The sequence below is a fragment of the Xiphophorus couchianus genome, chromosome 23 (genome assembly GCF_001444195.1).
Source record: "Xiphophorus couchianus chromosome 23, X_couchianus-1.0, whole genome shotgun sequence".
In the NCBI taxonomy this organism is placed as follows: Eukaryota; Metazoa; Chordata; class Actinopteri; order Cyprinodontiformes; family Poeciliidae; genus Xiphophorus; species Xiphophorus couchianus.
The window spans coordinates 16,205,886-16,225,899 of NC_040250.1; the positions used below are offsets into that span (position 1 = coordinate 16,205,886).

Sequence of the window (20,014 nt, forward strand, 5' to 3'; positions counted from 1 at the left end):
ATGCAAAGTATTTGAGGGATTCCGATTTAGTAGCTGTCCGTGGTGCTAGAAATGACGCTACCCTTCAAAAACAATGACGCTGTATTATATAGTAGCAGCAGAAAGAGAAGATTCACGTTCTAACTCACCTCTAAAGGGGAGTCGGGTTCATCCAGGATGTTCTTCTCACTCTGAATCCGTTGCATCGTCCCTGTAGAACTGGGATCCATTATCAACACGTTCTGACTACCAGCTCTGCCGAACTTAATGTCACTTTTTCTGGAGTCAGTCGTCCTGCACACCTCGTAATTGTACACATGTGGCAGAGTTCCTGTTCCCATAGTGTCTGAGTAACGAGGTGGATAATATGGAATCACAGGGAGGCTGGAGTGATACAGGATGCGAGACTGTCTCCATCTGTAGATCTTCACTGATATAATCACCACTAAGCACGTGATGAAGAGGAAGGAAACCACAGCCAGAGCCAACACTAAGTAAAAAGTCAGGTTGTCATTATATTCCTTATCATGTGGAAAGTCACTGAACTCCGACAACACTTCAGGGAAGCTGTCCGCCACCGCCACGTTAACAATGACTGTAGCTGAACGAGAGGGCTGCCCGTTGTCCTCCACTATGACAGTCAGTCTTTGTTTCACAGCATCTTTATCAGTCACCTGACGGATAGTTCTTATTTCTCCATTCTGTAAGCCCACTTCAAACAGCGCTCTGTCTGTGGCTTTCTGTAGTTTATAGGAGAGCCAGGCATTCTGTCCAGAGTCCACATCCACAGCCACCACTTTAGTCACCAGGTAGCCCACATCTGCTGAACGAGGAACCATTTCAGCCACCATGGAGCCACCAGTCTGAACTGGATACAGAACCTGAGGTGGATTATCGTTCTGATCCTGAATCAGGATTTTCACAGTCACGTTGCTGCTCAGTGGAGGAGAGCCTCCATCTTGTGCTTTGACCACAAGCTGAAACTCTTTTATTTGCTCGTAATCAAATGACCGAACCGCGCTTAGAACTCCGGTTTCAACGTTTAAAGACACGTAAACAGAGACTGGATTTCCACCAACTTGTGTGTCTTCTAAAATATATGAGATTCTGGAGTTTTGGTTCCAGTCCGAGTCCCGCGCACTGACAGAAAATATTGAATAGCCAATTGGATTGTTTTCCATTACGTATGCAGAATAGCTACTTTTGTCAAACAACGGAGCGTTGTCGTTGACATCCGATATTGTAAGGCGCAAATCTGTTGACGATGACAGAGGAGGATAACCGAAATCAGTAGCAGTTACTGTTATGTTATACTCTGGGACAGATTCCCTATCTAAATCTTGATCTAAGACCAAATTGTAGTAGTTTGTTAGAGATGATTCAATTCTAAAAGGAAGTTTTCCAACTACAGAACATTTAATTTGACCATTTTTGTCAGAGTCAGCATCTTTAATGTTTAAAATAGCGACTGTTGTACCAGTAGGTGCATTCTCCACTATTGGACTGGAAAAAGACATCACACTTATTACTGGGGCATTGTCATTAATGTCAACTACATCAACTATAACTTTACTTGTGCCGATCAAGCCACCCTGATCTTTTGCCTCAACTCGCACCTCATATCTCCTCTGTTTCTCAAAATCTATTTCGCCAAAAACATAAACTGTGCCCGTGATATTATCGATGCTAAAAACAGCCGCGGCACTCCCTTTCATTTTAGACAAACTAAAAGAAATGAGCCCATTTGATCCGCTGTCAGCGTCTGTTGCGTCCACGGCAATAACACTTGTACCTTTAACAGTGTTTTCTACCACAGTCGCTTTATAAACCGACTGATTAAATACTGGAATATTGTCATTGGCATCTAACACGGTCACATCTATATTCACTGATCCAGATCTCTGCGGAGTCCCTCCATCAACTGCGATTAGTTTCAAATGCAGATCGGGACGTTGTTCTCTGTCTAAAGCCTTCTGCAGCACCATTTCAACATTTTTACTTCCGTCTGTATTTACATGTTGCTTCAGTATAAAATTGTCGTTCGGTGATAAAACATAATCTTTCAACGCGTTTTGGCCTACATCTAAATCCTCTGCGGTCTGCAGCGGAAACTGCACCCCGACAGCAGCTGATTCGCTGACTTCAAACCTGATTGGTTTATCTTTGCTTGGAAAGACGGGAGCATGATCATTTATATCCAAAACCTCCACAGTGATTCTGTGCAGTTCCATCGGGTTTTCCAAAATCATCTCAAAGCTGAAGCTGCAAGGCGTAACATCTCCACAAAGCTGTTCTCGGTCTATTCTGTCGTTCACAAGGAGGATCCCTTTGTCTGCATTCAGCTCGGTGTAGTGAACGTTTTCTCCGGTCACAATACGGGCGCGTCCCGTTCGGAGCCGTTTTACATCCAAGCCGAGATCTTGCGCCACATTACCGATGACGGAGCCCTTCTTCAGTTCCTCTGGAACAGAATAGCGAATCTGTCCATCTACCATGTGAATGAAATAAAGCAGAAAAACAAGCAGCCCCATTTGCCGTTGGGTCCCGGAAAATAGTCGCCATTTCATCCATGCGAAGGACACGCATTTTATATTCCCCGTCATTTAAAGGTATAAGCGATAACTGTCCAAATGATTCTTTACTCTGTCGCGGTTTAAAATGCTATTTGATGTTTTTCTCCAAAATATTTCGATTTTCCAAGTCTTCTTTTGTCAGTGCAGTAGAGCTACTGCCTTGAATTTGTAACCAAGTAAAACGAAGCGCCTCCTCTGCACTTTCTGCATGAGGACAGCCTTAGTGACGAGATGCACAGAAAATCTTTTACAGACCAACAGCGTCGCTTAGAGTAAGAAAAAAAAAGTCAAACGAGGGCTAAAGACTGTAATACTCTTCAAGAATCTGTCATATATATATATATATATATATATATATATATATATATATATATATATATATAAATCCCTCAGTGTAGGATTTAATGTTGAATTTAAATAGAAGAGGGAGATAAAACAGATAAAAATAATGAAGCTAGAGTAAAATGAATGAATGTACAACCAAAGACCAATTGCTAACATCAAGACAGAAAACTTAGAAGCATGTAATCAAAGCGGAAATTACTTCCTGATAGCGCCAGAAAGTGATATAGCGATGACATGTAGTCTTGCTTTGACCATTATTTTTGGGGAATTAAAAAGGTGACCACGTGATGATTTATAACGTATGATAACTGATGCCTGTTCTCTTTTAACCAACACATCCAGACGCGACCACATCAGGCCAGCACATTTTCGGCAACATGGGCTTGTGGATGTTTTCAGAATTCCAATTAAGATTTTTATATTTTATATTAATGCTGAAAATAATTGTGGCCTTTCTTTTCTCTCAGAAATTCCACCATTTCGTGAAAATAAAACTGCAATGATGTCTTCAAATCTGTGCACGTTAGCGCCTAGAAGGTGTCTGCATAAAAATCAGAGAGTATATTTACGCCCCTGAGGGAGAATTTTCAGGACTAAACACATAAATGAGTTGACAGCACCTCAAATTTTTATCCCCTATATATTTTTGTCCATTTTACGTTGTGTAGCGGCAAAGTCATCTAATGTAGAGAACTATTATTTTCAGAAGTATTTTAACTCTTCTTTTCAAATGTTTTGTAAAATGACAGATAACTTATAGCAAAGAGGAAAGGCAGAATGCCTGAACTAACCTCTAGAGGAGAGTCGAGTTCATCCAGGATGCTCTTCTCACTTTGTATCCGTTGCATTGTTCCTGTAGAACTGGGATCCATTATCAACACGTTCTGACTACCAGCTCTGCCGAGCTTACAGTCACTCTTTCTGGAGTCAGTCGTCCTGCACACCTCGTAATTGTACACGTGTGGCAGAGTTCCTGTTCCCATAGTGTCTGAGTAACGAGGTGGATAATATGGAATCACAGGGAGGCTGGAGTGATACAGGATGCGAGACTGTCTCCATCTGTAGATCTTCACTGATATAATCACCACTAAACACGTGATGAAGAGGAAGGAAACCACAGCCAGAGCCAATACTAAGTAAAAAGTCAGGTTGTCATTGTATTCCTTATCATGTGGAAAGTCACTGAACTCCGACAACACTTCAGGGAAGCTGTCCGCCACAGCCACGTTAACAATGACTGTAGCTGAACGAGAGGGCTGCCCGTTGTCCTCCACTATGACAGTCAGTCTTTGTTTCACAGCATCTTTATCAGTCACCTGACGGATAGTTCTTATTTCTCCATTCTGTAAGCCCACTTCAAACAGCGCTCTGTCTGTGGCTTTCTGTAGTTTATAGGAGAGCCAGGCATTCTGTCCAGAGTCCACATCCACAGCCACCACTTTAGTCACCAGGTAGCCCACATCTGCTGAACGAGGAACCATTTCAGCCACCATGGAGCCACCAGTCTGGACTGGATACAGAACCTGGGGTGGATTATCATTCTGATCCTGGATCAAGATTTTTACAGTCACGTTGCTGCTGAGAGGAGGAGAGCCTCCATCCTGCGCTCTGGTTACCAACACAAATTCTTTGATCTGTTCATAATCAAACGATTTAATGGCATGAACGACACCACTTTCTGAATTTACTGAAATATATTCAGAAATCGGGGACCCACCAATCTGTTTCTCTTCTAAAATGTAGGAAACCCTAGCATTTTGGTTTTCATCGGAATCTTTAGCACACAGAGTTAATATGGAGACGCCAGGAGAATTATTTTCTTTAACTTCAGCACTGAACATGTTTTTTAAAAACACAGGGGCATTGTCATTGATATCCGAGATCTGGAGATTAAACAATTTTTTGCTTGAAAGAATAGGAGATCCTTGATCTGAGCAAACAAGAGTTATGTTGTATTCTGAAACAGATTCTCGATCTAATTCAGCATCAATTGTTAAGGCGTAATAATTTCTCACATTGGATTTTATTTTAAAAGGAACATTCCCTTCAATCCTGCATCTCATTTGTCCGTTTTCTCCTGAATCGAGGTCTTTAACATTAATGATACCAATTGTTTTACCAATAGGCGAGTTTTCTGAGACTGGGCTGTTAAAAGACATCACGGTAATGACTGGAGCATTATCGTTCACATCGAGAACCTCAATTTCAACTTTGCTTGAGTCTGTAAGTCCTCCCTGATCTTTTGCTTCGACTCTGAACTCAATTTTTTTGTCTTTCTCAAAGTCAATTTCTTTAGTCACATATATTTTTCCCGTGGTTTCATCTATATCAAATAGATCAGTTTTCCCTGCTTTTGATTTTGAAAAATGATACGTTATTTGAGCATTTAAACCGCTGTCTATATCGCTTGCATTGACAGTGATAACATGAGTGCCTTTTGGGGCATTTTCGGTCACCGCGGCTTTATATATTGTTTGATTAAACACTGGTGCATTATCATTAACATCTAGAATTTTAATATATATTAATACTGTACCAGATTTCTGGGGGGTTCCGCCATCCACAGCAAGCAATTTCAGAGAAAGGTGTGGCTTTTCCTCTCTATCTAAAGATTTCTGAAGCACCATTTCGGCATATTTACTTCCATCCGGATTAACATGCTGCTTCAAAACGAAATTATCGTTTGGAGTTAAAATGTAGTTCTGCAGGCCGTTCTGACCAACATCTTTGTCATCCGCGCTCTCTAAACCAAAACGGGAGCCTAGTGCTGCGGATTCGCTAATTTCAAATTCCAAGTGATTGGTCTGGAAGGTGGGAGCGTTGTCGTTCACGTCCAGGACTTCTATGGTTACAGGGTGCAGCTCCATTGGATTTTCCAATAAAATCTCAAAAGTAAAGCTGCACGGTGTGGCATCTCCACAGAGCTGCTCTCGGTCGATTCTCTCATTCACGATTAAAGTCCCTTTGTCTGCTTTCAGCTCGGTGTACTGGATATTTTCTCCGGTCACTATGCGGGCCCGACCCGAACGGAGCCTCGTCAGATCCAAACCAAGGTCCTGCGCTACGTTGCCAACAAGAGAACCAATTTTTAGCTCCTCTGGGATCGAGTACCGGACCTGCGCATTTGCCGGATGAAGAAAGGACAGCAGAAAAACGCACAGAAGCCTCAATCGCCATCTTACGCCACCTTGTCGTTGCAGGTCTTTGAACTCCATGTAAAAACTAGTCTTCGAGCAAACGCAGCGACAATCAAAAAACGGTTTAGCTCAGCGACGGGCACATTTTCTTTGAAATTATTTCGGTAGTCAAATATAAAGTCGTGTTGTGGATCAACGTCTATAGTCTGCTGATGTAAAATGCAATGACGAAGGAATAAACCAGCTCTGCCTTAATATGCTCCAAAAGTCTCCCGCATTCACCAGACAACAGCGTCACTTAGAGGAGAAAATGAAGAACTCCTAACTTAAACTCTGCTTAGTGTTGGGTAAAAGTGTCTAGCGCAACTTTCAAAAGAACTCTTGTTCTCGTGCATGATTGTATCCTACTATCGTGTTCGAAAAAAACAACAACAAACTATTTTCTTTTAAAGTCGTCCTGTCTCAAAATCACTAAGTGAAGCATTCATGTATCTAAATAAATACATATATAGACACAGAGAGAGTTTATTGTCACGCAATTGTACGTTTAAAAACATACAAATTGAAAGAAATTCCGTTGCAAGGCTCCAATAATAAATAAATGATAATAAAAGTATTGATGTAAATATTTAGGACTTCTATAGTTACAGGGTGAATATATGAGAAACATGCAAGTAAAAGACAATATTATTAATTTATTAATGATATACTGAGCTGGGCAAAGCAACCTGAATTCAATTAACAAACATAAATCTACAGAATGAGCGTAATTGCCCAAATTTCAATTTGGAACATTTCATAGCAATTTCAAGTTTAAGATTTAAATTGTCATGTTATATATGGTCTAATAAATTAACTAATCTTAAGTAAAATATTTACTTTAAAAGAGAAACAAATAAAAAAATACATAGAATGACATTTAAACAATGATTATTTTGAAACACTGGAATATTAAATATCCATAGTGAGATATAATTAACAATCAAAAGGAAAGATATATTAGCTGAATCTGCATCCAAACTAAAGTAAAAGCTTCATCTTAAGTATCTCTATCGAAAACACACCTCATTCCAGTGGAAGCAAAAACTTTAACTCAATATGCCTGAAACTTTTCTCTTTATAAAAATCACCCTAAAATAACGTAATGATAAAACGCATTGAATTAAAAACACCTTAAATATCACATTATAGTTGAAATGATTAGCAGCTTTTAAATTAAATTAAATAATGAGTATGGAAATTCGGGTTATTTATTACATTATCAATGTAACATACATCCACCTTTGTCTAAATACTGTTTTATAAAACACAATTAATATGGGACATACTACTTGAGTCATGAAAGCATATTATGAACTAGAATGCTGTCCTTTACAAGCTACCTATCTATTATTGCACACAATGTAAAATTGTTCTTCAGTATTTAGTAATACAGTGAATTATAAAGCGTTTTAAATTTAATGTCAAATCTCGTTTTACATAACATCTTTCTTAATTAATCTGAAGAGAAAAACTACAGTCAGTTCAGCACCATGGAGAGCGAATTAGCTGCAGTCCGTGGTCAGTCGCATAGACCCCATTATATGAGCTAGTGAGTTAAGAAAAAGTTATTGACATGTTTTATCTTCATATTACACTCAAACAAACCCTTAATATAATTAACACTAATGTTCAATAAATTTGAACGTTATTGGAAAAGTTTATTAATTTCTGCTTCTCAATTGACATAGTAAAACGCATTTAAAAGGTGATCTAGAACCAGCTTAAAGGACATTATCAAAACGCACCGAGTCTCTGCACCATTCTGCAGACACTCATTGTTTAAAAGCTGAAAACCGGTTATTTTGTTGATGTTATTTTTTATAAGAAAGAGATGCTGCAATTTCTTGAATATATTGGTGTGACCTCGGTGTGTATTCTTTCAAAAAAAATGTTACAAATGTTTACAACAAAACGACAAATATATGTATGAAAAAAGGGAACTTAGCTAACCTCTACTGGAGAGTCAGTTTCATCCAGGATGCTCTTCTCACTCTGTATCCGCTGTATCGTCCCAAAAGAACTGGGGTCCATTAGCAAAACGTTTTGACTGTTTGCTTGTCCGAACTTAATTTCACTCTTTCTGGAGTCAGTCGTCCTGCAGACTTCGTAATTGTAATTGTGTGGCAGAGTTCCTGTTCCCATAGTGTCTGAGTAACGAGGTGGATAATATGGAATCACAGGGAAGCTGGAGTGATACAGGATGCGAGACTGTCTCCATCTGTAGATCTTCACTGATATAATAACCACTAAACACGTGATGAAGAGGAAGGAAACCACAGCCAGAGCCAACACTAAGTAAAAAGTCAGGTTGTCATTGTATTCCTTATCGTGTGGAAAGTCACTGAACTCCGACAACACTTCAGGGAAGCTGTCCGCCACCGCCACGTTAACAATGACTGTAGCTGAACGAGAGGGCTGCCCGTTGTCCTCCACTATGACAGTCAGTCTTTGTTTCACAGCATCTTTATCAGTCACCTGACGGATAGTTCTTATTTCTCCATTCTGTAAGCCCACTTCAAACAGCGCTCTGTCTGTGGCTTTCTGTAGTTTATAGGAGAGCCAGGCATTCTGTCCAGAGTCCACATCCACAGCCACCACTTTAGTCACCAGGTAGCCCACATCTGCTGAACGAGGAACCATTTCAGCCACCATGGAGCCACCAGTCTGAACTGGGTACAGAACCTGAGGCGGATTATCGTTCTGATCCTGGACGCGTATTATAACTGTTGTGTTACTGCGGAGTGAAGGAGAACCTCCATCCTGTGCTTGTACACGTATTTTATATTCTTTGAGCTGTTCATAATCAAATGAACGCAACGACTGGATGTCTCCACTTTCTGTATTAACTGAGAAATACGCAGACGCTGGATTTCCATTAATTTCGCTGTCGGTAAGATAATACGAAATACGTGCGTTCTGACCAAGGTCTGGGTCCTCTGCGTGGACCTGCAGCAAGGAAACACCAGGAGGGTTATTTTCCATAACCTGAGTGATATAATTATCCTTGATAAATGCTGGAGCATTGTCATTAACATCAGTGACTTCTAGACTTAAAACCTTCGTGCTTGATAAGGCAGGAACGCCTTCATCAGTGGCAGTGAGAGTAATGTTGTATTTCGAGTGTCTCTCCCGGTCGAGGATTTTTTCCGTCGCCAGCGTATAATAGTTCCTTAGAGACGATTTAATTTTAAATGGTAAATTTTCTTCTATAGTTAAGTGCACCTGACCGTTTCTCCCCGAATCCTTATCTTGGACACTAATCAAAGCCACCACCGTACCATAGGGAGAATCTTCAGAAATCTTCCCTGAATATGAGGTCATTGTGATGACGGGGCTGTTGTCGTTTACATCTGCTACCTCAATCATTAACTTGCTGGCACCTGCTAACCCCCACGGATCTTTAGCTTGAATATTTATTTCATAACTTGGATACATTTCAAAATCTAGTTCACCAGTTAGTTTAACCTCTCCACTGACTGGATTGATCTCAAAAGGACAAGAGGAATCATCTTTTTGGTGGGTGAAAGAATATGCGATGTTGCCATTGTAACCTTGATCCGCATCTTCCGCACTGACTTTCGCTATAACCGCACCTGGTGAAACATTTTCCAAAACAGTTGCCTTATATGACGACTGCATGAAAATTGGCGCGTTGTCGTTTGCATCTAAAACAGACACGTTAATCTTTACGGTTCCTGATTTTTGCGGCTCTCCGCCGTCAACCGCTGTTAAAATCAGCGCGTGCTCGCTTTGTTTTTCACGGTCCAGATTACTTTGAAGCATCATTTCAGGATATTTACTACCGTCAGCTCTAGTATGTTGCTTAAGAACAAAGTGTTCATTTCCTTTTAACGAATATGTCTGCAGTGAGTTTATTCCCACGTCGGGATCAACTGCGCTATCAAGCAGAAAAACCGTGCCAGCGGACGTCGACTCACTAATTTCTAAATTAATTTCATTTTTCGGGAAAACGGGAGCGTGATCGTTCACGTCTTGTATCTCAATTGTAATAGCAAACAACTCGAGTGGATCTTCCAGGACAATTTCTAGAGTAAAGCTGCAGGGCGACTTTTTTGCGCAAAGGATTTCTCTATCAATCCTTTCATTGACCACGATGTGTCCTTTGTTCTGGTTTAGCGTGACATATTGATGCTCATCATCTATTACAAGTCGAGCCCGACCGGACACCAACCTTCTAATGTCCAATCCTAGGTCCTTTGCAACGTCTCCAACAAACAGTCCTTTCCTCATTTCCTCTGGTATAGAATAGCGAATTTGCCCGCTGACCGCAGCATGGAGGCAGAAAAGCAAAATGGAGATTTTCCAAAAGAGCGCAGGGCCTCTGTGCTTCAGATTACCCATTTCGTCTCAAGGAATATTAACAATTCAGTTATCCATACAGTGATGAAAAAAATATGCCTTCGTTTTTTTTATGTTTTACATAAAGTCTTCAGAATCAAGCAAAGCCACAACTCAATCCAAATGGAGTGAGTAGAAATCCAATCCTTGTCTTGTTTTCTGTCTGAGACGGGTGGAGACAGATTCATTAAACACACCAGCAGTGTGCTTAGGCAACAGCACCATCTAAAGTCATAGAACAGAACGACGTAATCTCTGTGTGTGCAAAACTATTCCACTGTTTCTGATGTTCAGTTCATCCAGACCTCATACATCCCTCTTTTCTAACCCTCCGTGTTACAGGACATCAATAAAACTGTTTAAAATGAAGGAAAATGTGGAAAAGGGGATGATGTAAAATATCTGAAAAATTATTCCTGGACTATTTTTTAATTATCTGTGTTTGTAACACTCTTTATCAAACTTGTCACAATATAAATTACACCAATTTTAAATACACATCAAAAATGCCAGGCTGAGTAGAAGAATAAAAGACAGCAACCACTAAACCTTCTCTTTAAATTGTAAAAACAAATCACACAAAAAAGGAGAGTAACTGAAACAACCATTTAATGAGGAAAAAAAATAATAGATTGAAAAGACTGAACGTACTAAGACAATTGGCTGGGAAGAGTAACATATAAAGAAAAGTAGGAGCATATATAAATAAGTAGATTTATACTCTCCCCCCACCCCCATGTACTCTCCTTGATGAGTGCAGTGACCTACATTTGAACAGCAGAATCAACATCTACATTGCACAACACTCTTTCACATGCATAAATCATTGTGCAATAATTTAAACAGCACAATTCTTCCCAGTCTCTGGAGGTGTATTTTTAGTTAAATTTTTAAAGGTCACACATTTGCCTTGAACCTTTTAATAGTTTTCTTGAAAATATGTTAAAAACAGAATCATATACTGTATGTTTCATTATGGTGCATAACTCAGATATAGACTAGCTAGTGGAAACTTGGATAATAAATATTCAAGTGGTGGTGCAAAGTCTGGGAAAAAAAAAATCCAACACTGCACACGGAAAACATAGTAATGCATCAGCCTGTGTTACAAAACTAAACTACCATTTCAGGAGGTTTTTTGTATACCTTTTAATTTTGCCCATTTTGCTCGTGGAAAGTACAATGACATTGTAAGAGTGCTGGTATTAGTGTTATGTCAAAAATTAATGCAAATAAGAAGGACACCAAGAAAGGAAGACATGCTTAATTTGTCTCTGAATTCTGTTCATGGTGATGTTGAGAATGCAATATAGAGGTGCTTGTCCATGTCTGTAGGCCAGTCTCTGTTTGTGTGTGTGTGTGTGTGTGTGTGTGGGCATGTGCGTGGGTTTGTGTGAGTGAGTGAGAGAGATATATATTTAAGAAAAAGGAAAATGTTCTTACCTATAGAGAATGGAACAGATATTTAATCCATGATGATCACCGAGAAAGGGAAAGAGAAAACACAATGATTAGTTGCTATAAATCCTGTAGAAAATCTTAAACAGGATTCCTGAAAAAAAAAATTGTATTAAAAAAAATGAGTTAAAAGACATTTTCTTCTTTCTTTTCAAAGGTAAAGTCCAAGACAAGTAAACATTGTAGTGACATTATTTCTGGACAGAGATGATAGTGGAAAAGATCTCAGAGTCAGACATTTTACTAAATTGTCATTTAAAAATACTAAATGAGTCAACATTTCATTGAACTAAATAGTTTCATCTAAGAAGTGCAGATATTTTTATGATTTTTATAATTCATTGAACTGGACAAGGACTTTAAAATTATTATCTATAAAGACTATCCTGGCTAAACTTGGCAGGAAAATAGAACAAAACAAAACATTGCACCTATATTTATGATTTGTATAGATCTTCTGAGCTCTTCAAAGTTTGGGCCAGTACAGTCTTTATCGTGTTGCATCATTGCAAGTATCATCATAATAACCACTGGCAGCCATGATTAGCAAGGACCTTTTAAGGCCTCATCTTCTCATAAGCATTTAAAAATTGTTAAAGTTTTTTTCTGTTACACCATGCCTTAAGATTTATGTCGTGGAAGTAGACAATATTTATATATTTTTTTCCTTCCCATCTCAGTACAGACTATCAGTACAGTTCAAAGAAACAGAATTTGCAAGTAGAGAAAATATTCTGTTCTCCTTTGGAAAAGTTAGGCCAGTAGGTATTTTCTTTTTCATAAATGAAAACATGCTTGCTCAGATGTAGAACAAAGTGCAGTCTGACTTTACTAAATAGCAGATAAAAGTTGTATGTGTACTGAGCCCTCACGTTCCCTCATACTGCCTAAGTAACATGACCACACAAACATGTTTGCATTTATGAATATAGGATTAACATATTAACAAGGATCGATCTGGTGTCAATAAAGAGCTAATTTACATGCTCATTTGAGAGCAAGCTCAAATTTGCTAAAACACTTAGGAAAACGAACAAAAAGAGGAAGCGATTACAAAAGGAACAATAAAGCTACCAAACATGCAACATTATTAGTGAGATAGATTTCTGATAAACAAAAGCATTTTGAAAAATCTTTGTGGGTCTAAGGATTGCTATTTGTTAATAATAACAATAATAATAATAATAATAATATGTTGTGAGTTGTGCTGTAATACTCTATTCATCACCTTTTAGAGCAGCACTCCTGTGACCTAGATAGGAGTAAGTAAAATTGAAGCACAGCTTTTCCTCCTCCTACCGTGGCTAAAATTAGACACATGGATACGCCTGCAGCAATAACAAATTCAGAAATTCATATAAATTTAAAATGAGAGTCTTTTCATGACAAATATGACCTATTTCACCACAGCAAACCAGTCAGCAAAATGCCCCAATAGGCAAACAATTCCTCTTTTTAAGACAGAGAAATAAAACAACACAGATTTGTTGTTTTATAAAACGGTTAGCACAAGATTGAGTGAAGCTCACACAAATTTAAACTGCTGTTTGTTGTTGATATGAGCTGAAGGCTGATTAATGTTTCATATTTCATTAATTAAAATTACCTTCCAATTTAGATATGAATACAGATCGGAATCTAAAGATGTTACTAGTTTGTACTTTATGTTAATGAAATAAAAATAATGTAGGGAAGAATGAAATAAATATTATGAATAATTATATGCCAAGTAAAAATATGTTTATTTTATTGGAATTGATTTAGAAATATTTTTTGTATACATTTTTGAGTGTAATTAATTGTCAGTCAATATTACATATAACCTGATATAAGGGGAAAACAATGTATTTATGTTTGTTAATCTCTATTACATCGATTAAAAACATGACAAGTGAAAGTTCGACAATGTTTTGTAAGAAGCACACGGGGAAAAATGGAAAAAAGAAGTACAATACTCTATATAAGTTTATTTTTCTTTGCGTGTGTACAGACTTTATATATCTTGTTCCATTCATGAAACTAATTTATGAAATTATGCAAAGTCTTTTGTGTCACACAAGAAGTCACATTATACTCTTTCAACCAAAATATCACTCGACATTATTTGACCTATAGTGTCTACCAAGTCACAAATGTAATACGTGGAATAGCTCCTACACAGTGAACATTTTAAAAACAAACCAGAATAGTTACTATTCACTGGACATTAAGTCAACTACATCATACTTAAACATAAATCATGCCCTTTGTATAAAGCAAAAATAAAACAAACAAAAAAGAAAAGGTTGCAAAATTAAGCAACATTACCCCTGAGTATAATTGAAATTTATAGAAGTTGATGCTCTGAGAAGGACTTATATAAATAATCTAATTTATTTTTTTTTTTATACTTTGACAAAGAAAACTTGATGTAACATCTAACTGCCTGCTTAAAGCGGTCACACAGAAAGCAAATAAAAATATATATTTTTATAATATATTAAAGGAAAGGTCTACCGAGCTTGAAATTACTTTCAGTGTTTAAACCCGGGTTGTTTTAAAATTGTGTACAAAATCGGTGAACATGTTCATGCAAATTTATCAAAGAAAAATACAAAACAAACAAAAACATTTTACACATATGTAAAGTAATCACAAATGAAGTCCAGAGAACAATATATTCAAACGCAATCTGGGATGCAGTATCAGTATCACAGTGTTCATTCACTTATTTATTTGTTTCCCTGTTTATTTATTTAAATAAATGTGAATGGCATGCTCCAAAATTGCCTGAAGAATACTATACAGGTAAACTGATTCACACCACAACCCGTAAAAACATTGCATAACATTGTTATATAATCTTGGATGGAAATGCATAAACGGTAAAAAAGTCTTTTTTTCCCCATTACAGTGACGGACAACTTCACCACTAACATAAGCTATGAGGCTTCTGTTACCATCACTAAAAGTGGTTATAAGCTACTTGTTGCTGGTGGCAACACATGTTGTGCAGAACAAAATACTGACTGCCAACCATATTGAAATTAAAGTATTTATCCAAAAAAAGCAGCCCTATATTAATATGCACTAATCTGATAACCAATCAGTAACAGTAACATAGCTTTTTACATTATTGGCAAGCTCTTGGTTTTATCGACTTTAATTCTATTTTACTTTTTTTTGCAAGTTTTGACATTGACAGATGTTATTATATCATTGGTTGCTAATATGCACCTTTAACAAAAATCAATAAGAATGTAAATTACTCGCATCATTGAGTGGCAGCACTTCCCAGAAACACCTGCACCTTTTAAATAGATGAACTGTTTTTGAACCAAACAAGCATAAAGAATTCTCAGAATGAAAATTACAAATTGTATTATCTACAGTAATTTTGGACGATGAGAAAACAAGTAAAGCTTATTTGTAAGTGTTAAAAAATAAAATAAAAGCAAAGTGGGGAGCCGCTTGGTTGTAATTTGAATTGGGCCCCATAAAGACTAAATCCGCCTCTGGTACAATGAATACATTTGTCAAAAGATGCGGCTACATTTGCCCCACTGATCTACTGGTTGATTCTCATTTTATAACGTAACAAGGATGCGTTGGCCCTGCTCTGACCTTCAGACTGGGCCTGTCTGCGCTCAGGCGCCTCAGTGTGTTCTTTTGATATGCTGCGCTTCTTTTCTTAAGCGTATCAGTATCTGTATTTGATCCGAAACGAAAATCACCTCTCCACGAGCCCGTGGTCATAAAAGGGTCGTATCTGTCATCTCTCAGCAAGGTTCCACATCGGCTAAAATCATTAAGTGTAGAGGTGCAGTATGTGGTGGGGAAAACGGGGAGACTGCTTGTATTTGAACGATACACATAGCTGCGCCGACAGAGATTAAAGTAAAATACACCACTGATCAGCAAGATGAAAAGAAATGAAACGGTCGATAAAGCGATTATTAAATAGAGCGTTAAGTTGTCGTTAGCATTGTCCTTTGTCTCTTCAACAAACTCATAAAGTTCGCTCAAGACAGGAAGCCCGTCGCTGAGCCTTATGCTGACTGTCGCAGTGGCGGAAAGTGATTCGCGCCCGTTATCAGTTACCAAAACCACAATGGTGTGTTTGGTTTCGTCTTCGTCCATAAAGGTCCGAAGAGTTCTGATTTCACCCGTGTGCAGGTCTGCCATAAATAGATTGGACCGCGTTGCTTTGATTATTCTGTAAGAGAGCCACGCGTTATGGCCGCTATCCGGGTCAACAGCCACCACCTTAGTAATCAGGTAGCCTTTAGGTGCTTCAATTGGAACCACGTCTTCAGCAATGAACCCTGAGGTTTGGACGGGGTACAGGATAATAGGTGCGTTGTCATTTTGGTCTTGAATAAAAACATTTACGGTGCATGTGGTGGAAAATGCAGGGTCACCTCCATCTCGAGCTGCCACCTTCATTTGGAAGTGGGCGGACTGTTCATAATCAAATAAACGTGATGTGAAGAGCTCCCCTGTGTCTGGGTTAATGGTGAGAAAAGACGACACTTCCGAATTTGCGTCTCTTGATATGTGGTAAAGTATTTTAGCATTTGTTCCGTCATCGCTGTCCTGCGCTTCAAGTTTCATCACAAGTGTGCCCATTGGCTGGTTTTCTAAAATGTTGACATTGTATTGGGAGTGCGTAAATGTCGGGGGATTATCATTGACATCATTTACCAATATAGTTATAACTTTTACGCTGGAGAGAGAGGGAGAACCAGAATCGGTGGCGGTGACTGTGATGTTGTACTCTGACTGGAGTTCTCTGTCCAGCACTTCGTCAGTCACTAGCATATAATAGTTTTTGACCTCAGAAAATATTTTAAATGGAACATTGTCTGGAATTGAACAAGTGACGCGCCCACTGCTGCCAGTGTCCATGTCATAAATATTAATCAGGGCAACCATAGTTCCTACTTTTGCATCCTCGGCTATGTTAGCAGACACTGACTTTATTTCTATCACTGGTTCATTATCATTCAAATCAATTACATCAATTACAAGTTTACAGTGCGAGGCCTGACCGCCGCCATCTTTGGCTTGGACTCCCAGCTCATGCGAGCTCGCTTCCTCATAGTCAATAACACCTGCCACCCGAACTTCTCCAGTCAAAAGGCTGACTTCAATAAGCCCTCCCATCTTGTCAGACAGGTGACTCAGGGAGTAAGTTATTTCACCATAGACGCCCTCATCTAAGTCCGTGGCATTCAAAGTTGTTATCAGAGTCCCTATGACGGAGTTCTCTGGCACAGATACTTTGTAAACTGTTTGGCTAAACACTGGGACATTATCATTGGCGTCCAAAACATGAATATGGATGAAGGCAGTTCCTGATCTGACTGGTTTCCCCCCGTCAATTCCATTGATCTCCAGTCGATGTTCGGCTTCGGCTTCCCGATCCAACTGCCTTTTAAGGACTAATTCCGGATAGGTGTTACCATTTATCTGGGTGCTCATTTCTAGAGCAAAATGATCGTTGTGGCTCAGCTTATATTCACGGATCGAGTTCGTGCTTAAATCGGGGTCATGCGCGCTCTCCAGAGGAAAGCGCCTCCCCAGAACAGTAGATTCGACTAACTCTAGTTTTACGTTCCCTGTGGCAAACACTGGACTGTTGTCATTTATGTCTGCGATGTCCAAGACTAAGCTGAATGCTTGAAGGGGATCTTCCAGTAAAAGCTGAAACTGTAGAATGCAGATGCTGGCTTGTGCACACAACTCCTCTCGATCTATTCGTTGGCTGATCAAAAGATTGCCGGAGGCGGTGTCCAGTTCACAGAGCTGGCTGGTTCCTTCAGCAACAACGCGAGCTCGACGCGCTTGAAGCTCCGACGCCTGCAACCCGAGATCCAACGCAACGTTTCCGATTACCGACCCCCTCTTCATCTCCTCTGGAAGGACATAGCGGATTTCTCCATATGAAACACCGAAAATGAGAGCGCAGACGAAAAAATAAATCCGCCATTTAAAGCTGATGTTAAGATCCATCATACACCATGCCTTAGCAAAAGGATGCGCAGTCGACATTTGATTAAAATCCTCTAAATGTCATAAAGCTGCAAACGCTGCTGTAATCCAGCAGCTCTGGATTTCTCTTGCCGACTTAATCATGCTCTATTAGGGATGCTGTCGGCTTGTGTTCCGCCCTCTCTGTTCCCATTCCACTACTTCTTTCTCTCCATCTCTCTCTCTCTCTCTGACTCATTCAGTCCCACTGGCACACAGCCGCGCTCTCCTCTTCTCCATCATGCACACAGGCACAAATGTGCATCCATGCACAACACCCCTCAACCCATTGCTCTAGTTCCACTGACACAGATTGGAAGAGACACAAACAGCCATGGCTCAGGCATTATAGAAGAGCGCCATCAAGAGAGGGAAACGATTGTTGCATGTGTTTCTTTTTTTTTTTCTTCTATTTTTCAAAATCACAGGGTTCCAGGTTTTCCAAATAATATTAAATAAGCAGCTGATGATGAAATAAATGAAACCAGCATGTACTCAGAATGGACAAAAAAGACCTTAGACCCCTGGAAGGATAATGTAGTATGTGACCCTATCACACCTTGATATAACATATTTCAAACCGCAAGACTTATGTTTGTAACATCTCTAGTGTTTGGGTCAAAGAGAACTTCATATTATTACAATTTCACTGAAATTCAAACATCCCTCTACTCCAAAGTGCTACAATCCTCGATTTTATTTCTGCATGTTAAGCATGATACAAGCCTATCCTTAAAATCTATAAATGAACTCAAAAACCTTCTTCCAGAAAATCAGTTATTTTCCATGAACCATGTAAGAATTTCTTTCAAATATGCATCACCTTTCAATTGTATAAGCAAATTACTTAACAGATATTAAGTGATTCCCCACAGAGTGAAACACACAATAAAACTGTGAAACAATAAAGTGAAACTGCTGGTGCTGTTCACCACCTCCTGTACGTATTGTAAAATAAAAGATGATTCAAATGAAAAGCTTAATTTTCCAAAACGTTGACGAGACAAGCATTGCATTTTGAAAATTGTGTAAGTTTAGAAAATGCAATTTAAGTTATCAACTTTTTCAACTTATATTTGGGAAGAAATTATTTTAAAAAACAGTGAAGAAAATTTAGTTTCTTGAATTAAAAGTGTCACCAGGAACAAAACAAAACACAATTTATTTGCCATGCTTTCTCTATGGAAAAAGGGTATGTGCTGAAATGCAAACATAAAAACCACGGTGAAAATGTCATTTTCTTCAACATTTCTTGCATTTTGTAAGTTGCTAACCAAATTGACATAGAAAAAGACATTTTCTCAAGAATTAATAGTCTGTTTGCGTTATTTTATTAAAAAGCTAAATGGTCCTTGGTACAAATTTTTTTATCAAAAGGATGAGGGCAACTAAATATTTCTTAAATCAAAATAATAAATTCACAAACACCTAAAGCATTTTAGATAAACTACAACAGTTCAGTATTTACTAGTCATATAAACTAAGGTAACAATTCTGTCATTTTTTTTAAATGAACAGAACTTCAGAAGGAGAATATCACAATTGACAGTAGCAATGTCCATTGCATCATTAATGATGTAGAAATGAGAGAACTGATAAAATAAAATAAAAAAAGAATAAATAAATTTTGGAGGTTGCTTAGGGCCCATGCTGAACTGGGGATGTTAAGAGAACTTGGATTTGCATTGGAACAGCTGACAAATGCTCTAACGGCAAATACTCCTCTTCTGTTGACACACAGAAGAAGATCTTGCAAATTATGTTAACAAAAATTATGTTCAAGCGAATTAACAATTAGTGCTGCAAGTCTCTGAAAAAGGAAAAAAAGCACACTATCTATATCAGAGTGATAATTTAATTACGTTTGCTTAGAAAGATGATCCCTCTTTCTCAACTCAGTTTATACTTCATTGGTGATGAAAAAATGCAGCAAACAAACAAGAAAAGCAAAGCAAAAACAACAACAACACAGAAAAATAAATAAAACAAGAAAATAAGTGAGGGGGTGGGCTTAACAGTAAATGACATTGCACATTGAATTTTATTGAAGGCATAAATATTGTGAAGTGAATATAGACATTATTTTAAATAGGAAAATGCAACAACACA

General features: G+C 38.4%; 2 protein-coding genes across 16 annotated transcripts in view; both read right to left on the reverse strand.

Annotated features, from left to right (window-relative positions):
* Positions 1-20,014, reverse strand: part of LOC114138950 (protocadherin gamma-C5-like) — a 238,954-nt gene that overhangs the window by 148,238 nt on the left and 70,702 nt on the right. Inside the window, exons 1-2 of one of the 15 annotated variants that reach the window (XM_028008489.1) lie at positions 8,759-10,592; positions 3,689-4,420 (exon numbers count right to left, since the gene is read on the reverse strand). The exons of 11 other annotated variants lie outside the window; for them this stretch is intronic. In XM_028008489.1, coding sequence (XP_027864290.1) covers positions 3,689-4,420; positions 8,759-10,438 — 2,412 coding nt within the window. In that variant the 5' untranslated portion in view covers positions 10,439-10,592. Of the gene's footprint in view, positions 1-128; positions 2,725-3,688; positions 6,263-8,026; positions 10,593-20,014 lie in introns of those variants that run through there. 3 more of the 15 variants (XM_028008488.1, XM_028008482.1, XM_028008473.1) reach the window with 3 other exon arrangements.
* Positions 13,841-18,880, reverse strand: LOC114138958 (protocadherin gamma-A6-like). The gene has a single exon (XM_028008526.1). The coding sequence runs from the start codon at positions 17,924-17,926 to the stop codon at positions 15,455-15,457; it is 2,472 nt and encodes an 823-aa protein (XP_027864327.1). The 5' UTR covers positions 17,927-18,880; the 3' UTR covers positions 13,841-15,454.